Source organism: Cetorhinus maximus, chromosome 14 (assembly GCF_964194155.1).
Source record: "Cetorhinus maximus chromosome 14, sCetMax3.hap1.1, whole genome shotgun sequence".
NCBI classification, from domain to species: domain Eukaryota; kingdom Metazoa; phylum Chordata; class Chondrichthyes; order Lamniformes; family Cetorhinidae; genus Cetorhinus; species Cetorhinus maximus.
This window is the reverse complement of record NC_135892.1, coordinates 103005558-103032613: the sequence shown is the minus strand read 5'-3', so window position 1 is coordinate 103032613 and position 27056 is coordinate 103005558. Positions and strand designations below refer to the sequence as shown.

The window sequence follows — 27056 nt, the reverse complement described above, 5'->3', positions numbered from 1 at the left end:
GTGGCAAGGGAAGGAAGAGGAGCCAGGCAAGGGGAGGGTGGGTGTAAGAAGTGGGCGTGGGGGCTTGGCAAAGGGTGGGAGGAGGGGACGTGGCAAGGGGCGAGGAACGGCTGGGGAAAAGGGTGAGGAGCAGCCAGGGCAAAGGGAGGGAGGGAGGTGGCAAAGAGGGAGGAGGGGGCATGGCAAGAGGCTGGGGGCGTGGCAAAGGGGGAGGGGGCGTGGCAAGGGGGTAGAGGGGGCGCGGCAAGGGGTGGAGGGGGCGCGGCAAGGGGAGAAGGGGGCGCGGCAAGGGGAGGAGCGGGCGCGACAAGGGGAGGAGGAAGAGCGGGTGCGCGGCGCATCGGATCTCGCGAGATTTTCTCCCGGGGACGCAGCGTGCTTGCGTGCGTGCGCGCGCGCGCGAGCGAGGATGAAAAAAAAATCCCAGTAACGGACGGAGCACGAGACGCGTCGCTGGTGACGTCAGGAGTTTTCCCCTCAAAGTCAACAAGAACAAGAAGGAGCCGGAGTTTGAATTGTGAAGCAATTAAAATACATATATTTAAAAAAAATAATCAATCATCATCAAAATACACGCCCGGGAGGAGGAGGAGGAGGGGGGTGGGGGTTAACGAAGTGGAGCTGAGTTTTCCGAACGACGGCTTTGCTGGCTGTGGGTCGGTCCGGCAGGCGGGCGGGTGAAGCCGGCCGGCGCTGCACTGAGTGTTAAAGGTAAGGGAGGAGGATGGAGTTGTCTGGACTGGGGGGAGACTGGACGGGATGGGGGAGCCCGGCCCCTTCCACTCCCCGCTGCTGTATTCCCCCCACCCCCACCCCCCCATTTCGATGCATATTTGTTATGAGCCTTGAGTGTTTGTGTGTGGGGGGAAAAGAAGTAGGAGACTTTTATTTTTGGTATTTTGGTGAGGTTGGGGGAATGATGATGATGCTGATGGAGGAGGAGGAGGAGGGGTTTCTGACTCTGGCCTAGTTGTTACAATTCTCCTCCATCACCGCAACTACGACCAACTAACCCCAATAACTTTACACCACAATTGCGCCGGCGGGGGGGGGACCAGCGATAACTTATTATTTGCCGATGTTTCCTAGTAATCTTGCACGACTGTTTTTTTTGTATGTGTGTGTGTGTCTGTCTCTCTGTCTGTTTTGGCCAAGTGCTGATTTTGTCTGGGTGAGGAGGAGGAGGAGGGGGATGTTGGTGGGTGTAAAGGCCTGTATGCTGTTTGTTTTAACGAGATGGATTCTTTTTTTTTCTCTCGTTTTCTGGATTTATTTTAATTTTGCATAGCCGATCGGGAATAAATAAAGCGGCGACTGTTTATAATCCAACCAGACAGCGCCTTCCACTTCTTTCACCCTTACACGTTTTATCTTTTTAAAAAAAATGAGATGCTCAAACACCAGACTTATTCGGCGACTGATTTTTTTTTCTCTCTCTCCATACGTGTCAGATTGTTACGGGTGTTTATTCCTGGGTATTTTTTTTTTTTAAAATTGAATTTTGCTTTATTGTCTCAACAACAAGGTTTTTATTTTAACTTATAAAAGTATATGGCCTTGGGTGGAGGGCGTAGACAGACCGCGACTACACAGCGTCTGTTGTAAAAAAAAACTGTTTACGTCTCATACTTTTTTTTTTACAAATGTTTATAGCTCAAATATGAAGGACAAACCCTTAAAAATAGGGTTTTAAAAAAAAAAATACCGTATCAACCTGACCTGACACAATTTAGGGTGGGGTGGAAGTGAATGAATTTATGAATAAGGCTCCACAACATATTGGGACAATAAAAATTGATCCGTAAAGTCAAGCCTTTGGCAGTTTTAAAATAATTTACCAGTACTGAAGAATACTGTCCAAAAATAACACTGGGGACCGATCATTTATAGCATTCGCAATTGTGCATGGAAGTAATTTATATAACCAAGTCTACTTATGTAACCCCCCCCAGTTAGGTGCAGGCCTGTTTGTGAAAACGGTTTTCCTTCAGTTTTAAATTTTCTGATAAAGTATGTCATTGAAGTATCACAAGACTGAGATTGAAATAATGTGATCATTAAGTGCGTCATTTTTCGTCTTCAAGTTGTGGTATTGTTTTTCCCTGACAGCGGTGGCTATCGGAGTGGAAGTCGCCTTGAGGAGAGAGCGGTGGGAAGCGCAGAGCCAGTCCCAAAAGACAACTAGCTGGGCTCGGGGGAACCGCTAATATGAGTGATATAACCATTGTGAAGGAAGGATGGGTGCAGAAAAGAGGTAAGGTTGCTATTATTTTACTTGGTGTCGATGTTCTTCTAAACTGTCAGCAAATTAAAGAGTGGAACCGGATTTTGAGGAAGGATGAATGAGACTGGGTGGGGAGGGGAGAGAGTATCAGATTGGAGTTGTATGTGTGTGGAAACAGTACACGACAGCGTGTTTTCAACACTGACGTAATCGACATAATAGTCACTTAATTTGTGGCTTGTAAACATGTTTCATTTTTAATTCGGAATGTTTGACCCGTTGGTACAAGATAATTTTCGATCAGATTTTTAAAACTTGCTTTGAGTCACGCCTACTCCAGTTGTGCATTTATTAGATAGCACTCAAAATAGGAAACAGATCTGTTTGTGTATTAGTTTTGGCTTCCATCCATTTTTTTCTGTTCAATTGTTTAAGGTAATGTTTGCCGTTGATCCTTAGTGGCTTATGTTTATTCGCTTGTGTGATCTTAAAAATAGAATAAGTGATTAGGGACTTTGGAAATGGCAAAATAATTTCCTGTTTACTTAAGTGACTTTCCTCCCTGCGGAGGGGTTGTGCATTTGTCGAACACTTGCGTTTTAATTGTAAAATCTAGTCTTGATGTTTTAAGGGAGGAACAGCCATAGCTCTTACATATATTCAGGCATGTGATTGGATAGAAGAGGTAAATTCCAATGACAAGATAATAGACGTGGATTTGATTTTAATTTTAATTTCTGTAAAAAGTTTTTTTACAGATTGACTTTTACAAGTATTGATGTTCATTCACTTTAAATATAGGTAAAACTCAGACTACACTTCAGTTGAAAAATGTGCTTTGTTTTGTTATGTTGTTTCAGAATCCCTTTACTGTCTGTTATTGCTTTTAATCTGGCTGGGCTATTGTAGGAGGGAAGGAAGTCTAGTCTGCTATGCAAGCAGAAGTGTGACACCCTTGTAACTTAAAACTCAGGGACTTGAGTTTAAAGTTAGTTTTATTAAAATAATCAATTACTAGAAACTTTGATCTGTTTTAGTTATCAACATTTTTCTGTTAGATTTCGATCTTGCCTATGTACATTGTTTAATGCTGACATTGGATCTGCAGTGTTAATCTCCTGCAAATCATGAAATTATGAACTATTGTTGCAGAATTAATGTTAGTTGAATATGTAAAGAGAATTTTCTATTGAAAAAGAAAATTGTTCCAGGAAATTGATCATGTAAATAATTGCAATAAAATCAAGCATTTTGAGTTGTGATTTTTGGTTTAAAATGATCATCTGGTGCTTGTTGCAACATATTTATTGTAGAAACTAAAAAGCAGCTGCTATAATAAGTATTTGCAGGGGAATTTAAATTAAGGCAAGACCAACAGATTTAGCACCTGAAGGTATGACCCTAATGTTGAAGGGTCATAAGGACTCGAAACGTCAACTGTACTCTTCTCCGCCAATGCTGCCAGACTTGCTGAGTTTTTCCAGGTAATTTTTAGTTTGTTCTGAGGCCTAGGGGTTAAAATATTTCCCCCCCATTAGGGGCTACTTTTTGATTTTTTTGGGGGGGCTATGTTTTGGTTTTCAGGGGCTCCTTTTTCATTCTCTCTAACTCCTTTTTAGGTGATGCAGTCATGTGGTAACATTACCTTCTGTATTTGTTTTTTTTAGGATTTCCTTCAGATAAATAAGGTAGCACAAATACCAGAGGGGTGAGCTGGCTGTTTGAGAGTTATCAAATCTGTCCCTGCTCACCCCCCCACTCCTACTTTTTTCCCATGGCCCTTCATCATGTTTTCCCTTTGAAGCTTTATTGAATTCTTCACACCTTGCTGAAAACTATTATGAATGATTTATTAAAGTTGATTCGTGTCACAGCCAGAGGCTGAATTAAGGTAAGTTTTACAATCAATTTAAATGAAATACTAAAATGCAAATAAAAGTTCAGGTGAAAATTCGCTGACAGCATTGCAGCCAACCGCAGCACCGTTGATTCACCAAGCAGCCATAACTTCCTTGAGATTGTCTATAGCTTGAACCACTCACCAGTGCCCTCTGATGCAAAAAACCCACCAAACACCTTTTTTCTAAATGTGGGTGAACTCCTGCTCCATGATGCATGGAGGGTCAAAATCAATAGTCCTCTTGAGAGTGTCTCTGCAGACCAAGGTGTTGGCGTCTTTATAAAGAATTTCAGAGCCAGCCAGACAGTCGAATTCATTCAGGTCAAGACCCCTCTGTTTTTCCAACTCTTCAGCCTGTGTCTGCCTCTGCTACTACTGCTGTCCACCACTGGCATCCCCGATCCTGGCCCATCCAACTCGAGCTTGACCCAGGACCTGGCCCAACTTGGGCACCACAGCTGCTGACCTTGGATGAATGCTGCTGAGTGAGGCCTCCTGCTGCTTGTTGCTATCCTGCTGTCCCTTGTCCAGGTTTGGGCTCAGCATAATGGTGGCGGCGGCAGCAGCAGGGCCAGCCAGAATGACTGCAGCTCTTCTTATCACAGGTTCCCCTCTTCTGCGGTTGCTGTTCCACCAATCATAGATTCTGTCTCCAGAGGCTCATCAAGAGTGGGAGAGGGGAAACCTAGGGAGCTGGGGCAGTGAGGATGGGAGAGACTGAATCTGTGATTGGAGGGGCAGCTCCTCACAGATTCTGTGTCTCCCATGCACTGGGGCAACTTTTCTCATTTGTCGTCCTGTCATTGATTTTTCGCCGGCTTTTTGGGGGCTTTGAGGGTAAACATGCTTGCTGCTTCCATGCATTTTGAACCCTGCTGAGGCATTACAATAATTACTTTACAGTTTGCATTCTTCACTTTAATTGTCTAAACACTTGAGTATTAGGCACATTTTGCAGGGTTAAGTCTGGAGTTTCTGGTTTTTAGCTGGCACTTGGGTAAGGGTTGATCTGCAGAAATGAGCTGTATTTCACGCTTAAATCATGGTGCATGATTTAAAGGACTAATTTTTGATGTGCTCAAAGTTTGCTTTCATTTAACAGTATCCCCTTTAGGAAGTGTTTTAAAATAAATTGCTTATTTGTTGGCATTCAACATATATTGCAATATTTTTCATTTTATCATTGGTCTTCTGTGCTGTAAGATACATTCAACCCACTGTCCTTTGTGCCAGCAAATTATAAGAGCTATCAAATTAGTCCCATAGTTCTACTCTTTCCCCCATAGCCCTGCTATATCTTTTTCCTTTTCAAGTATATATCCAATTCCCTTTTGAAAGTGTTATGACGTGGCAGATGATGTGTGCCAGGAGGACCAAATCCACAAGGGAAACTTGGACATGCTATCACAATGGTTTTGCAATTTGTATTTATTATGAGAAGATGTGTGCACTGAATTCAGAAGTAATAAGTCCACCAAGACTTTTAGAGATCTTAAAAATTAAATTAGAATATCTCTTACAAAATAAAAGATTTCAAACACATACATAGGGCTTCAAATTACTTACTACTATAACAAATCCTAAAATTCCTAATTAACCTGACTCCCAGTTACACACCACCTCTAAGGCAACAGTCCAAAGTAGATTTTAGATTTAAAACAAAACCAGCAAGTTAACACAGCACCCACTTGACAGTGGCATTCCGAATGGCTTCTCCAACTTCAGTTACTTTATATATCAGACTTATGCACAAATGACTGGAGGCTTCTTGAAGGCTGTTTCACACACAGCTGTTAGATCTTACATGGCCCTCTCCCCTCACAGCCTTTCATTCTCCTTTATAAATGTTTCTCTCTCTATTATGTAAATTCTGTTGTTCCATATGACTTTGAAATTGTATATTCCTTGTAATATAAAAACTTTCATGTTGCCTATATTGTCAGTAACCTTTGGGGAAAAATAAATACACACTCCTTAGCCTTGCTTACCTGGGTAGTTGGAAACAGACGAATATCTCTTAAATCTAAATAATCCCTTCATTTATCGAAAAAGAATGCAAATTCCCTTCACATGCTAAGCCAGCATCCATGTTTACTCATTAGCATCTCAAGCGCATTTCTACATCTAGCTTCTTTTGGTGATTTCAAGCTTACAATCTACTTGACTCCAAATGTAATTAAATCACAAAGACAGAACCACCTATACTTAAACCCATAAACCTACTTCACAATAAACCAGAATAATATTAGAAAATTATTATACTTTAGTCACAAAAGCTCCTGAATCTGCTTCCACTAGCCTTTTGGGCAGTAGCTTATATTATAAGAACTTTCAGCATAAAGAATATTGCGCATCTCCTGCTGTTCTTCTGTGACCCACCGGCCAGTGGAAACAGATTCTCCTTACTTGCTGTCAGTACCTCTGAATTTTGAACCTCTTCATTAAATCTCCCCATAACCTTCTTTGCTCTAAGGAGATGTTACGACCAGGATGGGAAGAGTGCGCGGTTTCTCTAGCCCCACTACTCCACAGGTTGCACCATAAGTGTAAATGTTAAATTCACTCACCAAAATGGCCAAATGTTTACTTTTGCTATTGTCAGAGCCAGAATAAAAGAGACTTCAACCAGGCCTTTTCCAATAAACTTAGAATGATTGATTTATTACGCAGTGAAACTTGTTTTTTAAAACAAGTAGCAAAAACTGAATCAATTTGTAATCCAGAACTGTAACTACCTACCCTTTCTAAATCCCAACACACAGACACAAAATAAAGGACAAAACAAATTGGCCAACCTCTGCAGAGACCCTATTGGAAAACTTAATGGAAAAGGATAAAGTGCAAAGGGTTTTGACACTGTTGATCTGGTGTTCCTATGTCTGGAGACAGTTCCCTGGCCACAGTGATTGTCTGGACATTCCTTCCAGAGGAGCTTTGGCATGGAGCAGAATAGAGCCGGATCAATCCTTGGGATCTCTATCTTTTGTCTCAGCTTTTCAGGTTTCCAAATGCAGATGAGTTATACTGAGATGAGGGTTCGTGGCTGGATACCAATAACTGCACTACATTTCAGGCAAGGCAGGGAGAGAGCAAGTTAGGGCAGCCTTCCTACTCTTTTTATTCCTCCAAAACTGAGTCCCAAAAAAAAAAGTTCAAAACATAAAACTCATTTTGGTCGGGTGATTTCCAGAAATCTAGGGCCTCTGCCTTTTTAAAAAATAGTTTTTTTCCTCCAACAACTAAAGTTCAAATAAGCAAAAAGCTCTCATCTCAGTTGCTTTGTTGGACATATAGCTGAAGTCATGTGATTTCTTGAAAAGGGCAGGCTGCTTCCAGTCCAAGGTGAACTTAAAATGCTTTTTAAAAAAATCTCCAGGTCAGTTCCTAAGAAAGTTTCCTGCTTCCAATGTCCTTCCATTTTTTAAAAATGCAGAGTTCTGGAAAGTATGGATTCCTAACAGAGAACAACCCCAACCTTTTTTTAGTCTCTCCACTTATCCAGGCACAAGGAATTTTAGTTTCATTCTAGTAAATCATGTCTGCAGCCGAATCTTGATGTCTTGTTTGATTTCTATGAGTGAAAAAACACAAGTTGTGAGTAATGTGTAAATATTTCACTTTTTTACATATAGGTTTGTTGAATGCATTTAGTTTTAAATTCAAACTTTTTACAAAAACAAAAAAAATCTTGCCTTGAACCAGCCCACCCTATCTTCTTCGCCTGGATGTTTAGAAGTAAATGCTAAGTGTTAAAGCAAGATCTGGGCCAGGAGTTAATTATTTATTTTCTCTTGCACACAGGCAAGAGAAGTCTGTAACGATGCCTTCAGATAAATCAGCATAAGTCAAAGCTTAATTTTATGTACTGTTTGATGTTAACACTTAAGTAAATAGTAACTTGGTAAGTAATCTATTGGAATATGTCCTATGTATGTAATGATAACTGATATGGCAATTAATTAAATATAGTTCACTTCTGTGAATATCTTTGGCACTATACTGGCACTTTGGTATATGCTATAAATGGAAGACCCCCCCCCCCCCCCAAACCCCACCTCCAAAAGAGAAACCTGAACCCTCATGAATAGTAAAGAATCATACAAATAAAACTTGTTTACAGAAATTTGTTGACAGTTCATGCTTAAGTTCCATTCTTGTGATTTATAAATTAATTGGATTCTCTCAGTGGATACCAGGAGTTAAGAGTAAAGAGTATATATTAGTATGTGTGGGTATAATCTATAGATATGTATCTAGATATACCTAGATATAGATATGTACGTCTATCAGCCTTGTTATCCTCTCAGCACTGTTCCGATTTCTTCCAAGATTGATGCTAGCTGTCATATTTGATTTGCAGCTACCTCTTCTGTCTTTGTTCTTGGATTTTCTTCATTCATAAGCCAATTAAAGTATTGGGCTCATCTCTGTTTGTTTTCATCCTCTTTCACTAAGATTGCGCCACCTGCACCCTTGATTGCTTGTATATTTCCCATATCTTTTTTTAATCTATTCCTAACGCTCACTATTTTGAAGATATCTTTTTGTCCATCTTTGGTATTGCAACTTTTGTATATTTCTTTAATGGACTGGGATCCTTCTCTGACAGTGAGCTAAGTGATGAGGATGATGAGAACATGACTGAATACCTGGAGAAAAGCACTAGGAGACTGGTATGAAGTCAGTAGACCAAAGAACCAATATATGGACCTAGGGAAGAGAATCAGAGTGAATGTGTAAAGATTATGGAGAAGGTGAGGTACCTGGGTTCAGTGGTGGCAGTATGGGAATGGAAATTAAATGGTATAGCTCAAGTTGGAGTAATTGGGAGAAGTGCAGTGAAGTATTGTGTGATAGATAAGTACCACTGAGGCTGACGGGATGAATCTACAAGATGGTTGTGAGACCAGTCTTGTTATATAGTGCAGAAACTTGGGCAACATCAAGGAGAGAGGAACAACGGCTGGATACAAATGAGATGCGGATGCTGAAGTGGATGTATAGAGTGACTAAAAAGGACAAGATCAGGAACCAGTACATTAGAGGGTTAGTGAAGCTTGTGCAAGCATCGAAGAAAGTAGCCGAGAAGGGATTGAAATTGTATGGTCATCTGTTTGGGGGAGAGAGAGGATGTGGTGAGGTGAGTGATGGAGATGGCATTGCCAGGAAGAAGGAGAAGAGGAAGGCCTAAGAGCAGGTGGAAGGATGTTGTTGCAAGAGACTTAAATGCAGTGGGATTGGAAGAAGAATGGATGACTGACAGGATGAGATGAAGGATGATGATCAACCTGCATTGTGGCAACCCCAAGCTGAATGGGAGAATCTTCCTCTAAACAGCATTGTTACAGTACCAGTATACCCAACCTTGGGGAAACACCTTTTTTTTAATAAGGGACAGTAGCTTTAAAAACAAAATACTTCATTGGTTCCATAAAAGAACAGAAGTGCTGAAGTTGGTTTTATTAACTTCACTGTCGCTGGGTCAAACTCCCTTCTTAATAGCACTGTGGATGTTCCTACAACACATGGACTGCAGTGGTTCAAGAAGGTGGCTCACCATCACCACCGTGAGGGGCAATAAATGCTGGCCTAGCCAGCAACGTCCAAATTCCATGAACAAATAAACATCCATTCTTGGCATTGGCAACTTCTTATAATATGTGGAGTTGAAATTGTCATGTGATTTTGTGCTTATAAGCAGTATGAATGATGTTTCAAAAGTTATTGGCTACAGGGTTATGGCTAATGGGCTTTTGGAAAGTAATCTCAGTTCTTTAAATCTGAAGAACTGAGTGAGATTCTCTGTTGTAGATGGAATTGCTTTGGTTAGAACTGTTTTAGTTTGGATAAATTTAAAGAATGGATATGCTGATACTCTAGTATTCTAGACAAGAGTTCAGTCTTAGTCTTCCTACGAATGGCCTAGATACTGTACTGCATCTTTTTTTAAAAAAGAGCCTACAATAAATTCACTTTAAAAAGAATCCTTAGAGGGGTCAGGAGTAACTCTTGACATGTTTATGCGAATTCCTGTTTAAATAAATCATTTGGGAATTTAATTGCAATTACTCAGTCCTGTTGTATGCAGCAGCTGAAATCAATGCTCTGTTGTAATAACTAGATCACCTGAAGGATCCTAGAGTAACAATACTGTACTGCAGTTTTTGATGCTGTCAAGTTCAGGAACACCCTTTCGAGCTGCTACTTTTCCTTTATCATGACTTTAGTACTCAATATAAACTTGAGTTACTTAGGTTATTTAAAACACAAAAATTTGAACTTGAAAATGCAAAAAAAAAAAGTGTTTCTATATGTGCAGTATCAAGTTGAGTGATGTCAGTGCTGGGAGATGGAATACTTCCACTTTGGTTACCTAGTGTCACCATTAAGCAGTGAGGTTAGGAGTATGATGCAATTAGATGCAGTGAAGCTCTGTGATGCGTTTCAGCAATACGCTTTAATCCTAGTCCTGAACTAGTTGTATTTTATTGCTCATGAATAAAAGTGACAATTGGTATCTGTTTGTGGTTAACTGTGGAAGTTATGTTTTGGACTTGGGCATGAACCAGCTGAGAGCTTGATTGAGACTGCTAAACTCACTTTCATGTAGAAGCCCTTGAGCCAATAGGGAAGAGGCTCGCATTCCAATAATCTGAGATGTATTTTAGCCTGATCAGAGGTGAAAAGGCAATATATTTAACTTGTTTCAGAATGCATTATTCAATTACCATGTTTATCTAGACTGCGTCCCCAACTCCCATAATCCAAGAAAGATGAGGAATATCATCATGGGAAGATGATCATCAAATCTCCTCCCTACAACTCCAGCCGAAGTCACGCATCACCCTGACTTGTCAGCTTTGCACATATCGCAAGAACAAATCATGTGTATTTTTTAAAATTTAAAATACATACCAGGAGCCAGCAGCTTGCAGAACATGAACCAAATGGCTTTGGCCTATATGTTGAGTTTGTCAACTTTGCACGTGGGTACCTGGCGTATCTATGGTTTGCCTTAGAGGGTTAATGTCTGAGAAAATGACCTATACCCATTTAGGGGCATAAAACAAGGATAATCCAACAATCTAGAGATCATTGCAATTATAATTGGAAATGGAATGCAGCCGACTAACTGAATGAAGACTGGGAGTTGGGAGAAGGAGTTGTTCTTTTCCTCCTTCTCACCCATAGAAATTGGTTCTTGCTGTACTACAGGGGAAGGAACTAGCTGTTTGGTGAGTATCCTGGTAAATTGTTAAGTTCTATTCTATCCCTAAGGTGTAAAATAGTACATAATTTGGCGGTAAACGTAATAAAATATATAAGAAAGCAACATAAGTGATTAATATAATTAATTATTTAAAACACTTTAAGGATGGCGGAACAAGTGATGTGTCAAGGCTGCAGCATGTGGGAACCCCTGGATAACATTATGATCCAGGGCAAACACGTCTGCAGTAAGTGTTTGTGGCTTGAGGAACTTCAGCTCAGAGTCATTCAGCTGGAGGCTGAGCTGCAGACTCTGCACATGTCAGGCAGGGGAAAAATTACCTGGATGCTTTATACCAGGAGGCAGTCACACACTTAGGATAGGGTCTTCTGATTTGATCAGTGGTCAGGGACCCAGAGAGCAGGAGTGTGAGCTTCTGCAATTGCCCAATAGGTTTGAGGTTCTCTCAGCTTGTTTTGATGAGAGTGGGGGCTGCAGGGTGGATGAGCAAACTGATCATGGCATTGTGGTACAGGAAGCCATCCAAGTGGTGGGAGCAAAAAATAATGTAGTGGTAGGGGACATTATAGTAAGGGGGATTCACACTGTTCTCTGTAGCAAAGAACAAGAGTCCAGACTACTTTGTTGCCTGCCCGGTGCAAGGGTTGGAGACATCTGCTCAGGGCTGGAGAGAAACTTTCAGTGGGAGGGGGAAGATCCAGTGGTTGTGGTCCATGTAGGTACCAACTACAAGCAGGGTGAGGAAGGAGGCTCTGCATAGTCAGTATGACAAGCTAGACACCAAACTAAGAAGCAGAACCTCAAAGGTGGTAATTTCTGGATTATTACCTGAGTCATGTGCAAATTGGCATCAGACAAATAAGAGAGAAATGAATGTATGGCTCAAAGACTAGTGTGGAAGAAGTGGGCTCTGGTTTGTGGGGCACTGGCATCAGTATTGGGGAAAGTGGGATCTGTACTTTTGGGACGGTCTAAACCTGAACCATGCTGGGGCTGGTGTCCTCACGAGCCGTCCTAACTAGGGAAGTAGAGAGGGTTCTAAACTGAATAGTGGGGGCAAGGGATCAAATTTGGGAAGATTGGTAAACCAAAGAGTAAAAACAGGGCAAGAGAAACAGGTATTTAATATGGGAAATGATAAGCAGACTGTGACAGGAATGGACAGAGTACAAATCTAAGAGTGAACCAGCAGATAAGGCTAGATGCTACAAAAATAATAAAAGGACAAAACCAAAGACTCTGTATCTAAATGCACTTAGCATTCGAAACAAAACAGATGAACTGAGCACAAATAGAAATAAATAAGTACGATCTGATAGCCATTACAGAGACATGGTTACAGGATGTCATGGATTGGGACCTGAATATTTAAGGGTATGTGACATTTAGAAAGGACAGGAAGTTAGGAAATGGTGGAGGGGTTGCTTTGTTAATTAATGGTATTAGCTCATTAGAGAGGGATGACCTAAGTTCAGGAAGCCAGGATGTAGAAGTGGCTTGGGTTGAGATGTGGAATGATAAAGGCAAGAAGTCACTTGTGGGAGTTGTGTACAGGCCCCCTAATTGTAACTACACAGTAGGACAGAGTATAAAAGACGAGATAATGGGAGCTGGGAGCTTGCCAGAAAGGTACAGCAATAATCATGGGGATTTTAATCTACATATAGAGTGGAAAAATCAGATGCGCAATGTAGTGTAGATGAGGAGTTCATAGAATGTTTTTGGGATAGCTTTTTAGAACAGCACATTCTGGAGCCAACCAGAGAGTAGGCTATACTAGACCTGGTATTGAGCAATGAGGTAGGATTAATTGATAACCTCCTAGTGAAGGCACCCCTAGGTAGCAGCGATTGTAATCTGATAGCATTTTACATTCATTTTGAGGGAGAAACGAGTATTTCCAAGACTATTTTAAACTTAAATAAGGGCAATTATGAGGGCATGAAAGCAGAGCTAGCTAAAGTGATCTGGCAAATGAGGTTAAGGGATAGGTCAATAGAAGTTCAGTGGCAGACATTTAAAGGGATATTTCAGAATACACAATATATACACTACAATGCGAATGAAAAATCCCAAGGGAAGGGCCCACCATATGTGATTAACTGAAAAAGTTAAAGACAGTATCAGAATCAAAGGAAAAGCATATAATTACGCAAAGACAGGTGGCAGGTCAGAAGATTGGAAAGAATATAAAGAACATCAAAGAGTGACAAAAAGATTAATAAGGAGGGAAAAATTGAGAGTGAGAGAAAGCTAGCTAGTAATAAAAAACTGATAGTAAGAGTTTCTGTAGATATTTAAATAAGAAAAGTTAACAAAGTGAGCATTGGTCCTATAGAGTGCGCCTGAGGGATTGATAATGGAAAGTAGGTCGATGGTGGATGAATTAAACAGGTATTTTGCTACGGTCTTCACTATAGAGGACACAAATAACATTCCAGAAATAGCTGTAAATCAGGAAATGGGAGGAATTTGGGGAAAATTACTATCACCAGGGAAGTGGTATTGAGCAAATTGTTAGGGCTGCAGGCTGACAAATCACCAGGTCTGGATGGACTTCACCCTAAGGTCTTGAAAGGAGTGGCCAGTGAGATAGTTGATGCACTGGTTTTAATTTTCCAAAATTCCCTAGATTCAGGTAAGGTTCCATTAGATTAGAAAATAGCAAATATAACCCCTTTATGAATAAAGGGAGGGAGATAGAAAGCAGGAAACTATAGGCCAGTTAGCCTAACATCTCAGGGAAAATATTAGAAGCTATTATTAAAGATGTTATAGCAAGCACTTGGAAAAATTCAAGGCAATCAGGCAGAGTCAACATGATTCTGTAAAAGGGAAACCATGTTTAACCAATTTATTGGAGTTCTTTGAAGGAGTCACATGTGCTGTTTATAAAGGGGAACCGGTGGATGTGCTGTACTTAGATTTCCAGAAGGCATTTGATAAAGTGCCACATCAAAGGTTATTGCAGAAAATAAAAGCTCATGGTGTAGGGGGTAACATATTGGCATGGATAGAAGATTGGTTAGCTTAAAAGAGGCAGAGTTTCCATAAATGGGCCTTTTTCTGGTTGGCAGGATGTGACGAGTGGTGTGCCACAGGGATCAGTGCTGGGGCCTCAACTTTTTACAATTTATCTAAATGACTTGGATGAAGGGACCGAAGGAATGGTTGCTAAATTTGCTGATGACACAAAGATAGGTAGGAATGTAAATTGTGAAGAGGCTGCAAAGTGACATAGGTTAAGTGAATGGGCAAAGATCTGGCAAATGGAATATAATGTGGGCAAATGTGAAATCGTTCATTTTGGCGGGAAGAATGAAAAAGAAGCTTATTATTTAAATGGTGAGAGATTTCAGAGCTCTGAGATTCAGAGGGATCTGGGTATCCTACTGCATGAATCACAAAAGGTTAGTATGCAGGTACATCAGGTATTTAGGAAAGCTAATAGAATGTTATCATTTATTGTGAAAGGAATTGATTACAAAAGTAGGAAGGTTATGCTTCAGTTGTACAGGGCAGTGGTGAGACGACACTTGGAGTATTGTGTACAGTACTGGTCTCTTTACTTAAAGAAAGATGTAAATGCATTAGAAGCAGTTCAGAGAAGGCTTAATAGACTAATACCAGGAATAGGCAGGTTAGGATTGTATCCACTGGAATTTAGAAGGGTAAGAGGCGACTTAATTGAAACCTTTAAAATCCTGAGGGGTCTTGACAGGGTGGATGTGGAGAGATGTTTCCTCTTGTGGGAGAATCTAGAACTAAAAATAAGGGGTTGCTCATTTTGGACAGAGGTGAGGAGAATTTTTTCCTAAGGGTTATGAGTCTTTGGAACTCTCTTCCTCAAAAGGCAGTGGAAGCAGAGTCTTTGAATATTTTTAATGCAGAGCTAGACAGATTCTTGAACAAGGGGGTGATCAATTAACAAGGGGCTGAAAGGTTATCGGGAGTAGGCAGGAATGTGGGGTGGAGGTTGCATTCAGATCAGCCATGATCTTATTGAATGGCAGAGCAGGCTCGAGGGGCCGAGTGGCCTACTCCTAATTCGTATGTTCGTACGTACAATTAGTGTAATTTTTCACAAAATATAAATTATATGCAAACATGTTAATTATAACTTTCAACTTAGTAAAGGAGCAAATGATGAGAATTCTTTTAATCTATTGATCTGGTAAGCTCTCTTTTAATTTTACTAGCTCTTAAAAGGTGATTATTGTAAATTGTTTCAAAAATTTTTATCTCCAAGCTATCTTTGGACATGAGTATTGAATTGTTAGTGGAACCTAAAATAAACTAGATGCAGTAATATTTGTGGTTTCTTTAATTGTTGGTTTTAATGTTTGAATCTTTATGTAGTTAAATCATAAAGGTTTGTTTTCATTCTGCACTCTTTCAGCTGGATTAACTTTTTAAACAGTGTAGCAAATAGTCATTAGGCTAAGTGGGGGAAACAGCTTTTGCTTTTTATCAAATCCCAATTTAATTCTAAATAGTGACCTGTTTAAATCTGAGATTAGTTCAATTTCAGCTTGAACAAGAAACAATGTATTAATTACAGCTTTAAGTGCTTCTAACAAGTGAGCCAAAGAAAAGCATTTTGCCCGTTTCAGGTGCAGCAGAGAATCATCACAACTCAATCTGGCATCTTTCACATGTCTTGTTCATTCTTGTTTACTGTCAACTTTTGTAAATGTTAAATGTGAGTTTCAGATTTTAGCTTTAATTTGTATATGTTGCTGGAAATATTTAACTAAAATAAGAGCAGCCCAAGAATGTCATATGGAATCTTTTCAGAACAAACTTAATCAAACCTAGTAGATCTCAAATGTTGGCCTATTGTAACAATAGGGGTCCCAAATGACATTTGGGCATTGATATATTTTGTTACGAATTCAAGTCTGCCTTGTAGGTCCCCTTCTTGGGCTCAGTTGCTCTTGTATGTGGTCAGAATGTCTTTCTTTCATGGGATTTGACTTGCACTGTCTTATGTCTGCTTGTAATAGCTGACATCACAAATTATTTGTTCACCTCATAGGATGTTTCCTTTCAAAAGTGTTGTTGTCAACCCTGCGTCTTTGCAAATTACAGCCTCCTCTGTGTTCTTCCTCTGTTGTCATGCTCAGTGGCACTGTGCTCACTTGGCTCCACTTTTACCCAGAGCAACTCCAGCAATGGGTTCTCTTCAACCACTTGCAATGTTAACTCTGGTGTTGGTCCCTCTACTTTCTCTCATCTAGATGCTGCTCTCCTGACAACATCTGCAGACATGGTATCAGGTTCTAAATATACATTGACATCATGCTCTATCTTCCTCTATCAATGCCTGCACCTGCTCTGTTGTCATTCTGCTTTTCTGAAATTTAGTCTTGACTGAATAATAATTCTCCCCAGCTCAACATTTGAATGACTGGATCTGCCACCCTCCCACACTTGTCTTAGGCTGAACTGCACTGTTTGCAACTCAGATGCCCTATTTGCCCTGAGTTGGGTTTCTCTCTGCATATTCTGTCCATCCAAAGACTGCTTGCTTTCACCTCCGTAACATCTTTCTCTGCCCTACCTTGCTGCTTTAGCCCTCTTCATGTCTTTTTCACCTCTAGATTTAACTATTCCAGTACCTTCCTTGCCAAGCTTTCATTGTTAACCCACCCAAAAAGTTGCTGCTCAAAGACTCTTAGAATTGTTACAGCACAGGGGGAGGCCATTCGACCCATTGTCTGCACTAATTCTCCATAAGAGCAATTTGCCTATCGCCACTCCACTGCCCTCCCCCATAGCACTGCACATTCTTCCTTTTCAGATAACAATCCAATTCCTTCTTGAAAGTCCTATGCTGCACTTTGTGCCCCACCCTTCCCTTTGCTCCATCATTGGCAGCTGAGACATAAGTAACATTGGCCATGTGCTCTAACATTCCTTCGCTGAAGCCTTCTGACGCTCCAACTCATCCCCGCCCCCCCTTAAAGTTCACCTCTTTAACCAAGTTTGTGGTCACCTTACCAATATTTCCTCCCTTGACTTTATATCATTTCTTTTTTGGTTATGTCTCTGAAGAAGCTTAGGATGTTTTTATACTTTTAAAAACACTAAATTAATTATCTTGTGATTTGAGCTAGATATCTATGTTTTGCACATGTACTACTTCAATCTCTCTGAATGCATACTGTGATCACTAGGATTCACATAAACAAAATAATTTGATGGGCTCCCTCCACTCCAGTTAAATCATCTTACTTAAATAGAATAATCTGTCTCCTGCCCTGGAGCCCAGGGTTCCACTACTCTTTCTGTAGTTTCCTGTCTCTGTAAGCTTTATGCAGCGGACTGACTGTGACTTTTAAAAAAAAAACTCTGCCTCTAATTAAAACAGACCAGCCCCCTCCCACCCTGTGAAGCAAGCTTTAACATATCACAATTTAAATTGGCTAATTCTAGATACTTTCTTTAGAATAAGGTCAAAAATCCAGAGAGTGACATACTTGAGCGAGTATAGTATAGGGAAGAGTTGATAATGTTAAATGGAGTGTGGAGAGAGAAGGTCAAAAGCAAATTGGGTTTGGGTATGTGGGAATACTTGTGGTAGACAGAAGTTTGCAAAGGGAAAGATAACAAATAGTGGCTGGTTGGAAGAGGAGTTTGGGAGTAATGTCATCATAGAATGGGGCAGAAAATTGCTTCATTAGGAAACTAAGTGCCTTTAGAAGTAAGTGTTCCACTTGGTCTCTTGAAATGTTTTTAGCCTAAAGGGATAGGAAGTGCATAGTCAAGATGCTCTATCCTTTGCATGTGGATCAGATTTGATGGGCTAGCTGCTCTTTTCCTGCTAGTCAATTTTGAATGTATGAATTATGGAAAGGATCATGTTGGGGAAGAAGGTAGTTGGTGTGGAAACAAGAAGAGCAGCAAGGAAGCACAGTCTCGTCAGCAGATGGGCTGGAGAGTTATGGGGGAGGAAACCTCCAAAGAGGGCAGAAAAACAGAAGGGGAGTAGTGAGCAGGAAGAGAAGTGAGCACTGGGGCTAAATGGAAGAATAATTGGATATGGCATTCAGGAAGAAGGTGAGCGAAGAGAGGGAGCAACTCATGGTGGAGGAGGAGAGCGCAGGACACTTAAAGTTGGAAATAGGGGTGTGAATGGTGAAAATACAACTAGAAACTGGTGTTGAAGACAAACATTAAGTTGGGGACACAGGAAGTGGATTTAGAAACTTATTGCAATAAATAATATGTAAAAGTAAAAATAAATATGTACTGACAACTTTCGGATTCTCTTCTGAAGTGCAGAGAAGATAAATTAATTAAATTGTTATGTTGAACAGTGCAACTACAGGTTGAATATCCTTTATCCAAAACCCTCAGAGCTGATTGCATTTCAGTTTTTGGATACCGCATATAGGCCTAACCTACTTGCATTACAATGGCCGAAGCCTAGGCTAGCTATAGCCTAAAGTAAATAAAATGGCTAGAAAAGTAAGATGTACTACTGAAGAATAAATACAGGGTACCTGTAATAACTTCCCACCCTGGCACCATCTGTGATCCTGCTTGTAAGAGAGGGTTCGCAAGGTAAATAGTGCAGACAAACAACTAGACTTCCTACCCTAAAGGTCAGGTATGGTCGGCGAGGTCCGTGTCAACTCAGGTCAGAGGCTTCCCGCGCTAAAGGTCGGTGAAGTTCAAAGAAGGTACAGCTTTTGGATGTGTTCGATTTTTGGTTTTATGGATAAGAACATGAGAGAGGAGCAGGAGTAGGCTATTCAGCACCTCAAGCCTGCCCTGCCATTCAATAAGATCATGGCTGATCTGCCCCAGGCCTCAACACTTTCATGCCAGCTCCTCATAGCCCTCAACTCCTCGATATTTCAAAAATCTATCTACCTCCTCTTTAACTACTTTGTGATCTAGCCTCCACAACACTTTGGGTAGAGAATTCCAGACATTCACTACCCTCAAAGAAGAAATTCCTTCACATCTCAGTTTTAAATGAGTGCCCCCTTATTCTGTAACTATGTCCCCTTGTTCGAGATTCCCCCACTAATGGAACCATCTTGACATCTACCCTGTCAAGCCCCCTCAGCATCTTGTACGTTTCAATAAGATCACCCCATATTCTTCTAAACTCCAATGAATAAAGGCCTAACCTGTTTAGCTGTTCTTGATAAGTAAACCCGTTCATCCCAGGAATCAGCCTAGTGAATCTCTTTTGAACTGCCTCTAATGCCAGTATATCCTCTTTTAAATAGGGGGACCAAAACTGTACACAGTACTCCAGGTGTGGCCTCACCAACACCCTGTACAGTTGTAACAAGACTTGCCTATTTTTAAACTCTAACCCTCTGGCAATACAGGCCAAAATTCCATGTGCCTTCTCAATTACTTGCTGCACCTGCATCCTAACATTGTGTTTCTTGCACAAGAACACCCAGATCCCTCTGTTCTGTACTCTTTTCGAGTCTCTCTCCATTTAAATAATAGTCTGCCTTTTAATTCTACCAAAGTGCATGACCTCACACTTTCCTACATTAAACTTCATCGTGCCGAGTTTTTGCCCACTCACTCAACCTATCTATAATCCCCTTGTAGATGCCTTGTGTCCTCATCACAACATGCCTCCTCACCTATTATTGTATCTCCAGTAAATTTGGATACATTACACTCTGCCCCCTCCTCCAAGTCATTAACATAGTAAATAATTGAGGCCCTAGGACTGATCCTTGTGGCACTCCACGTCTTTCCAACCTGAAATCCTGACTGTGACTTCTGTGTGTTAACCAACCCTCAATCCATGCTAATACATTACCCCCAATAACGTAAGCTCTTACCTTGCGCAATAACCTTTTATGTGGCACCTTATCAAGTGCCTTCTGGAAATCCAAATACACTACACCTACCGATTCTCCTTTATCGACTCTGCTTGTTATATCCTCAAAGAACTCTAGAAAATTTTTCAAACATGATTTCCCTTTCCCAAAACTAGGTTGACTGTTTGATTGCATTAAGCTTTTCTAAATGTCCTGCTATTTCTGCCTTAATAATGCACTTTAGCATTTTCCCAACGACAGATGTTAGGCTGACTAGCTAGTTTCCTGCTTTTGGTCTCTCTCCCTTCTTGAACAGGGGTGTCACATTAGCAATTTTCCAATCCGCTGGGACCCTTCCAGAATCCAGTGAGTTCTGGAATATTTCGACCAATGCCTCCACTATCTCTGCATCCACTTCCTTTAAAACCCTGGATGCAGGCCATCAGGTCCTGACGACTTGTCTGCCTTTAGTCCCATTAGTTTGTTAAGTACTTTGTCCCTCATGATAGAGACTGTTATAAGACCTTTCCTCCCATTAGCTCCTTGCTTATCTGACGTCTTTGGGATGTTTATAGTGTCCTCCATCGTGAAGACCGATGCAAAATATTGGTTTAAATTATCTGCCATTTCTTTGTTCCCCATATATGTTCTTCAGTTGCATCCTCCAAGGGTCTCATGCTCACTTTAGGCACTGTTTTTATATACCCGTGGAAGCTCTTGTTGTTTGTCTTTATATTCTTGTCAATTTACTTTCATAATCAATTTTCTTCCTCTTTAATTAGCTTTTTAGTTAACTCCTGCTGGTTCCTAAAAAAATTTCCCAATCCTCTGGCTTACCACTAATTTTCGCCACTTTGTATACCTTAGTTTTTGATTGGATGTTCTCCTTGTTAACCATGGGTGATTCATCCTTCTCATCAAGTCCTTTTTGACCGGGATAAATTTTTGCTGAGCGTATTGAGATATCTGCTTAAATGTCTGCTGCTGCTCATCCTCTGACCTTCCCCTTAGTCTATTTTCCCAGCCCACTTTAGACAACTCTTTCTTCTTACTTCTTATTTAAGTTGAGGACGCTGATTTGAGACCCGAGTTGCTCACCCTCGAACTGAATTTGAAATTCTACCATGTTGTGATTGTTACCCCCTGAAGTATAAAGAATACTTGACCTGTATACTCAGTTGAAGGTGATAAATTTAAATGAAAAAGAGGATTAATTGAATATACTAATTCTGTAGGATTTAGAATGGATAGTGGGAAATTGAATCAGGGTGGGGAAAGCAAGCAGCATTAGGGAAAGCTAACAGAGGAAAATGATTTTGAAATTAGTGAACAGTTGCACTGGTGCCAGGTCTATTTATTTGTATATTCTTTGTAGGAGAAGGTTCATTCCTTTGTACAGTTATTTGTCAGCATGGTGTACCCATTTATCTATTTGTTTATAAATATATTAATTCTGGACTGAGGATCAGGGTGGAGGCAGAGAGGGTGCAAAGTTAATTTTCAAATTGCAGTTAATAGGCTATGCCTGTAATCAGTGAGTGGGGCAGTAGTTGCAGAGAGGCCAGTAATTGGGCTGTGGGTGAGTATGACAAATTTGAGTAAATCTGTGGCTGTAGAGAGACCAGTAATTGGGAGAGAGTCCAGGAAATACATGCTGGGACGCATAATATCTATTGGGCAGGAAATCTGAAAATGGGAGAAAACTGTGGTCTCTCAACAAGTACAAGGGGAAAATTTACAGGGCAGTCAATTTGGAATCAAATTAAAGGGCAGTGACAGAAAGAAATTTTGAAAGGAATCATTTGCAAAAAATAACTGCAGTAATAAGTATACTATTGTACTGTAAAGCTGGAAAAGGCTGCAGCTGGAGAAGACTTGTTTAGGGTAGAGGAAGCTAAGTGGTTTGGACATTCAGAGATGAATTTGCACAGTGCCCCCTAGTGTGTTGAAGGGGAAATTGTGACTGGCTATTGTTGACATTTGAAAATACCATAGATTGTGACGTACGTCAACCTTTGAAGCCTCAAAATCCTCCCAAAAACGGGGGTTGCATTGTATCAAAGCATAAAATGTGAACTGCCGGTGTTGATGTGGGTGGTTACCATCTTAATGTGAAAAAAATAACACCGAAATTCATATTAAATCAATGCGGCATCACAGAATCTTAATCGCACAGAAGGAGGCCATTCGGCCCATCAAGTCTGCACCAGCGCTCCAAATGAGCATTATGACCTAGTGTCATTGCCTACCTTTTCCCTGTACCTCTGCATGTTGTTTCTATTCAAATAATCATCTAATGCCCTCTTGAATAACTTGATTTAACCTGCCTCCACCACACTTCCAGGCAGTGCATTGCAGACCTGAACTACCTGTTTTGTGAAAAAGCTTTTTCTCACGTCATGTTTGCTGCTTTTGCAAATCACTTTAAATCTGTGCTCTCTCGTTCTTGATCCTTTTACGAGCTGGAGCAGCTCCCTATCTACTCTGTCCAGCCCCCTCGTAATTTTGAGCATCTCTATCAAATCTCCTCTCAGCTGCCTTCTCTCCAAGGAGAACAGTCCCAATGTTTCCAATCTATCTTTATAGCTGAAGTTTCTCACCCCTGGAACCATTCTTGTAAACCTCTTCTGCACTCTCTCCAATGTGTTCACATCCTTCCTATAATGTGGCACTCAGAACTGTACGTATTACTCCGGCTGAGGTCTAACAACTGTCTTATATAAAATAATTCAGCATAACCTCCTTGCTCTTGTGCTTTATGCCCCTATTAATAAAGCCCAGGATACTAATGCTTTTATTAACTGCTTTCTCCACCTGTCTTGCCACCTTCAATGATCTATGCAGTATATGCCCAAGTCTTTTTGCTCCTGCACCCCCTTCAGAATTTCACCCCTTATGTTATATTGCCAGTCCAGGTTCTTCCTACCAAAATGCACAACCTCACACTTCTCCGCATTGAACTTCATCTGCCACCTATCTGCCCACTCCACCAACTTGTCTATGTCCTTTTTGAAGTGCTGCACTGTGCTCCTCGCAGCTTACAACACTTCCAAGCTTCGTATCATCTGCAAACTTTGAAATTGTCCCCTGCACACCAAGATCTTGATCGTTAATATATATGAGGAAAAGCAAGGGTCCCAATATCGTCCCCCGGGGAACTCCACTACAAACCTTCTTCCAGCCTGAAAAACATCCATTGACCATTACTGTCTGTTTCCTATTCAGCCAGTTTTGTATCCATGTTGCTACTGTCCCTTATATTCTATGAGCAATAGCTTTCTTCGCAAGTCTGTTGTGTGGCACAAATGCCACAATGCCTTTTGAAAGTCTTGGTACACCATCTCAACAGCATTACCTTCATTGACCTTTTCTGTTACCTCTTCAAAAAAAACTCCAAGTTAGTTGAACACTATTTTTCCTTTAGAAGTCCAGGCTGGCTTTTCCTTATCAAACCCATATTTTTCCATGTGACTAGTAATCCTATCCCGAATAATTGTTTCTAGAATTTTTCCTATCACTGAAGTTAAACTGACTGGTCTGCAATTGTTGGGCTTATCCTTACAGCCTTTTGTGAACAAGGGTGTAATGTTTGCAATTCTCCAGTCCTCTGGCACCGTCCCTGAGTCTAGGGAAGACAGAAAAATTATGGCCAGTGCCCCTGCAATTTCTACTCTCTCTTCCTTCAATATCCTTGATGTATCTCATCTGGTCGGGGTGCCTTGTAAGTACTTTAAGTACCGACAGTCTGTTCAACACTTCCTCCTTATCAATTTTGAACCCTTCTGGTGACAGAGTTTCCTCGCCTAACACCATGGCCTGGGTAGCATTTACCTCCAGGCAAAGTATTCATTTAGTACCTCAGCCATGGCCCCCTTGTCAATGTGTAAATTCCCTTTTAGGTCCCTAATCGGCCCTACTCCTTTTACTACCCTTTTACTATTTATATACCGAGAGAAGACTTTGGGATTCCCCTTCATGTTGGCTACTAGTCTTTTCTCATAATCCCTCTTCGCTTCTCTAATATGCTTTTTCACCTTCCCTCTGAACCTTCTGTATTCCTCTTGGTTCTCCATTGTATTTTCTACCTGACACTTGTCATAAGCACACTTTCTTCTTTATCTTGATTTTGATCTTTTTTTTCATTCATGGAGCTCTGGATTTGTTTGCCTCACTTTTCCCTTTCGATGGAATATATCTTGACTGTGCTTGAACCAATTTTGTTTTTGAAGGTAGCCCATTATTCAGCTACATTTTTTGCAGCCAATCATTTGTTCCAGTCTATCTGGTCCAGCTCAGTTCTTGCCCCATCGAAGTTGGCTCCTTTCCAGTTAATTTTTCTTACTCTGGGTTGTCTACTGTCCTTTTCTATCATCATCCTAAAACGTACAATACAATGATCACTGTCTCCTAAATGTTTCCCCTCTGACACTTGATCTACTTGGCCCATCTAATTTCAAGAACCAGGTCCAACAGTGCGTCTTTTCTTGTTGGATTGGACACATAGTACATCTTCCTGAATGCGGTCTAGGAACTTTTGCCCCTCTCCGCCCTTTACACTACTACTGTCCCAATCTACATCTGGGTAATTAAAGTCACCCATTATAACTAATCTATAATGCTTGCAACTCTCTGCAGTTTCCCTGCAGATTTATTCTTCTATGTCCTTCTCACTAGTTGGTGGCCATAGACTACACCTAGCAATGTAATTTTTGTTCCTTAGCTCTAGCCAAATTGATTCTGTTCTTGAACCCTCTAGGATATCCTCTTTCTCCAGCACTGCAATGTTCTCCTTAACCAATAATGCCACCCCTCCTCTCCTATCTTTTCTGAACGCTTTGTACCTGGGAATATTTAACACCCAGTTCTGCCCTTCCTTGAGCCAGGTCTCTCTCATTACCACAACACCCTATTTCCACATGACAATCTGTGCCTGTAACAACCCAATCTTATTTACTATACTTCGTGCATTCATATACATGCATAGTAACTCTGATTTAGATTGCTACTTTCTCCCTCACCCCGACTCTACCTATTAGCTTACTATTCTCTATACTAGTGCTATCTGTCCCTCCTAGTATTTTGTGCACCCTGGTATTCCTCTCGAATATTTTCTCCTGGTTCCTACACCGCTGCCGAGTTAGTTTAAAGCCCTCCCAACAGCACTAGCAAAATGCCCCCCCACCCCCCAAAAGGAACTCAGTCCTAGCTCTGGTCAGGTGCAACCGTCCGACTTTACAGGTGCAATCTCCCCCAGAGCCAGTCCCAGTGTCCCAGGAATCTATGCCCTCCCTCCTGCACCATCTTTCCAGCCACGCATTCATCTGCCTTATCCTCCAATTTCTGTACCCTCTGGCATGTGGCGCTGGGAGTAATACGGAGATTACTACATTTGAGGTCCTGCTTGCTAATTTTCTACCTAGCTCCCTAAATTTTGATTGCAGGACCACATCCCCCTTCCTACCTAAGTCATTGGTACCAATGTGGACCACAACCTCTGGTTGTTCACCCTCCCCAGAAGGATGTCCTGCAGCCGCTCTGTGACATCCTTGACCTTGACACCAGGGGGGCAACATACCATCCTTGAGTCATGTCAATGGCCACAGAAACGCCTGTCTCTTCCCCTAACCAATGAATCCCCTATCACCACTATTGCTCTTCCTTTCTCCCTCCTCCCCTCCTGTACAGCCGAACTGCTTGTGGTGCTACAAACTTGGCCCTGACTGCAGTCCTCTGAAGAACCAGCTTCCAAAATGGAAAACTGATTGGTGAGCGGGATACCAGGAGACTGCCTGCCTACTTCTTTTGGACTGCCTGGTGGTCACCCATTCCCTCTCTGTCTTCAGGCCCTTAAGCTGTGGTGTGACCACCTCTCTGAATGTGCTATCCACGTAGCTCTCAGCCTCACGGATGCGTCACAGTGATTCCAGCCCCCGCTCGAGTTCTGAAACCTGGAGCACAAGCTTCTGCAGCTGTCAGCATTTCCTGCACTCTGGTAGCATCCATGACTTTGCACATACTACTGGATGCACATTCCACTCGACTGAGCTGCCCTGTCATGTCTTAACTCTACTTCCTTATGTTAACTTTATTCTACTTTTGATTATTTATATTCCTTTATTATATTGACCTTAAATTTCCCTTATTCTCAGTTAAATCTAAGTATAAACAGAATTACCTGGAAAAACTCAGCAAGTCTGGCAGCATCGGCGGAGAAGAAATCAGTCAACGTTTCGAGCCCTCATGGCCCTTCAGCAGAACTGAAGCATAGTTTCAACAAGGGAGAAATATAAATTGGTTTAAGGTGGGTGGGGGGGAAGAGACACATTGAGGGTGTGGTGTGAGCAGATAATCAAAAGATGTCAGAGACAAAAGGGTCAAAGAGGTGTTGAAGGTGGCGGTCTTTGTCTGAGAAAAGTGCTAATTAAGAATGCAAGACAGGATATTCAAAGTACAGCTCTAGTGGGGGTGGGGTGGAAGGACTAAAGGTTTTAGTTTTAGATTTAAAAATAATGGAAATAGGTGGGGAAAGAAGAATCTATATAAATTATTGAAAAAAAGGCGGGTGGGGGGGGAAAAGAAACGGGGTGGGGATGGGGGGAGGGGGGTTTAAGATCTAAAGTTGTTGAATTCAATATTCAGCCCAGAAGGCTGTAAAGTGCCTAGTCGGAAGATGAGGTGCTGTTCCTCCAGTTTGCGTTGGGCTTCACTGGAACAATGCAGCAAGCCAAGGACAGACATGTGGGCAAGAGAACAGGGTGGAGTGTTAAAATGGCAAGCGACAGGGAGGTTTGGGTCTTTTTTGCGGACAGACCGCAGGTGTTCCGCAAAACGGTCGCCCAGTTTGCGTTTGGTCTCTCCAATGTAGAGGAGACCGCATTGGGAGCAACGAATGCAGTA

The 27056-nt window shown here is 41.3% G+C and overlaps 1 protein-coding gene across 6 annotated transcripts in view; it reads left to right on the top strand.

Moving 5' to 3' along the window:
- Window positions 1-430: 430 nt before the first annotated feature.
- Window positions 431-27056, top strand: part of akt3a (AKT serine/threonine kinase 3a) — a 340324-nt gene continuing 313698 nt past the window's right edge. For 3 of the 6 annotated variants that reach the window (XM_078557386.1, XM_078557383.1, XM_078557381.1), the window contains exons 1-2: window positions 431-711; window positions 2110-2254. In XM_078557386.1, the coding sequence (XP_078413512.1) occupies window positions 2209-2254 (46 nt within the window). In that variant the 5' untranslated portion in view covers window positions 431-711; window positions 2110-2208. Of the gene's footprint in view, window positions 712-2109; window positions 2255-27056 lie in introns of those variants that run through there. The other 3 variants (XM_078557384.1, XM_078557385.1, XM_078557382.1) reach the window with 2 other exon arrangements.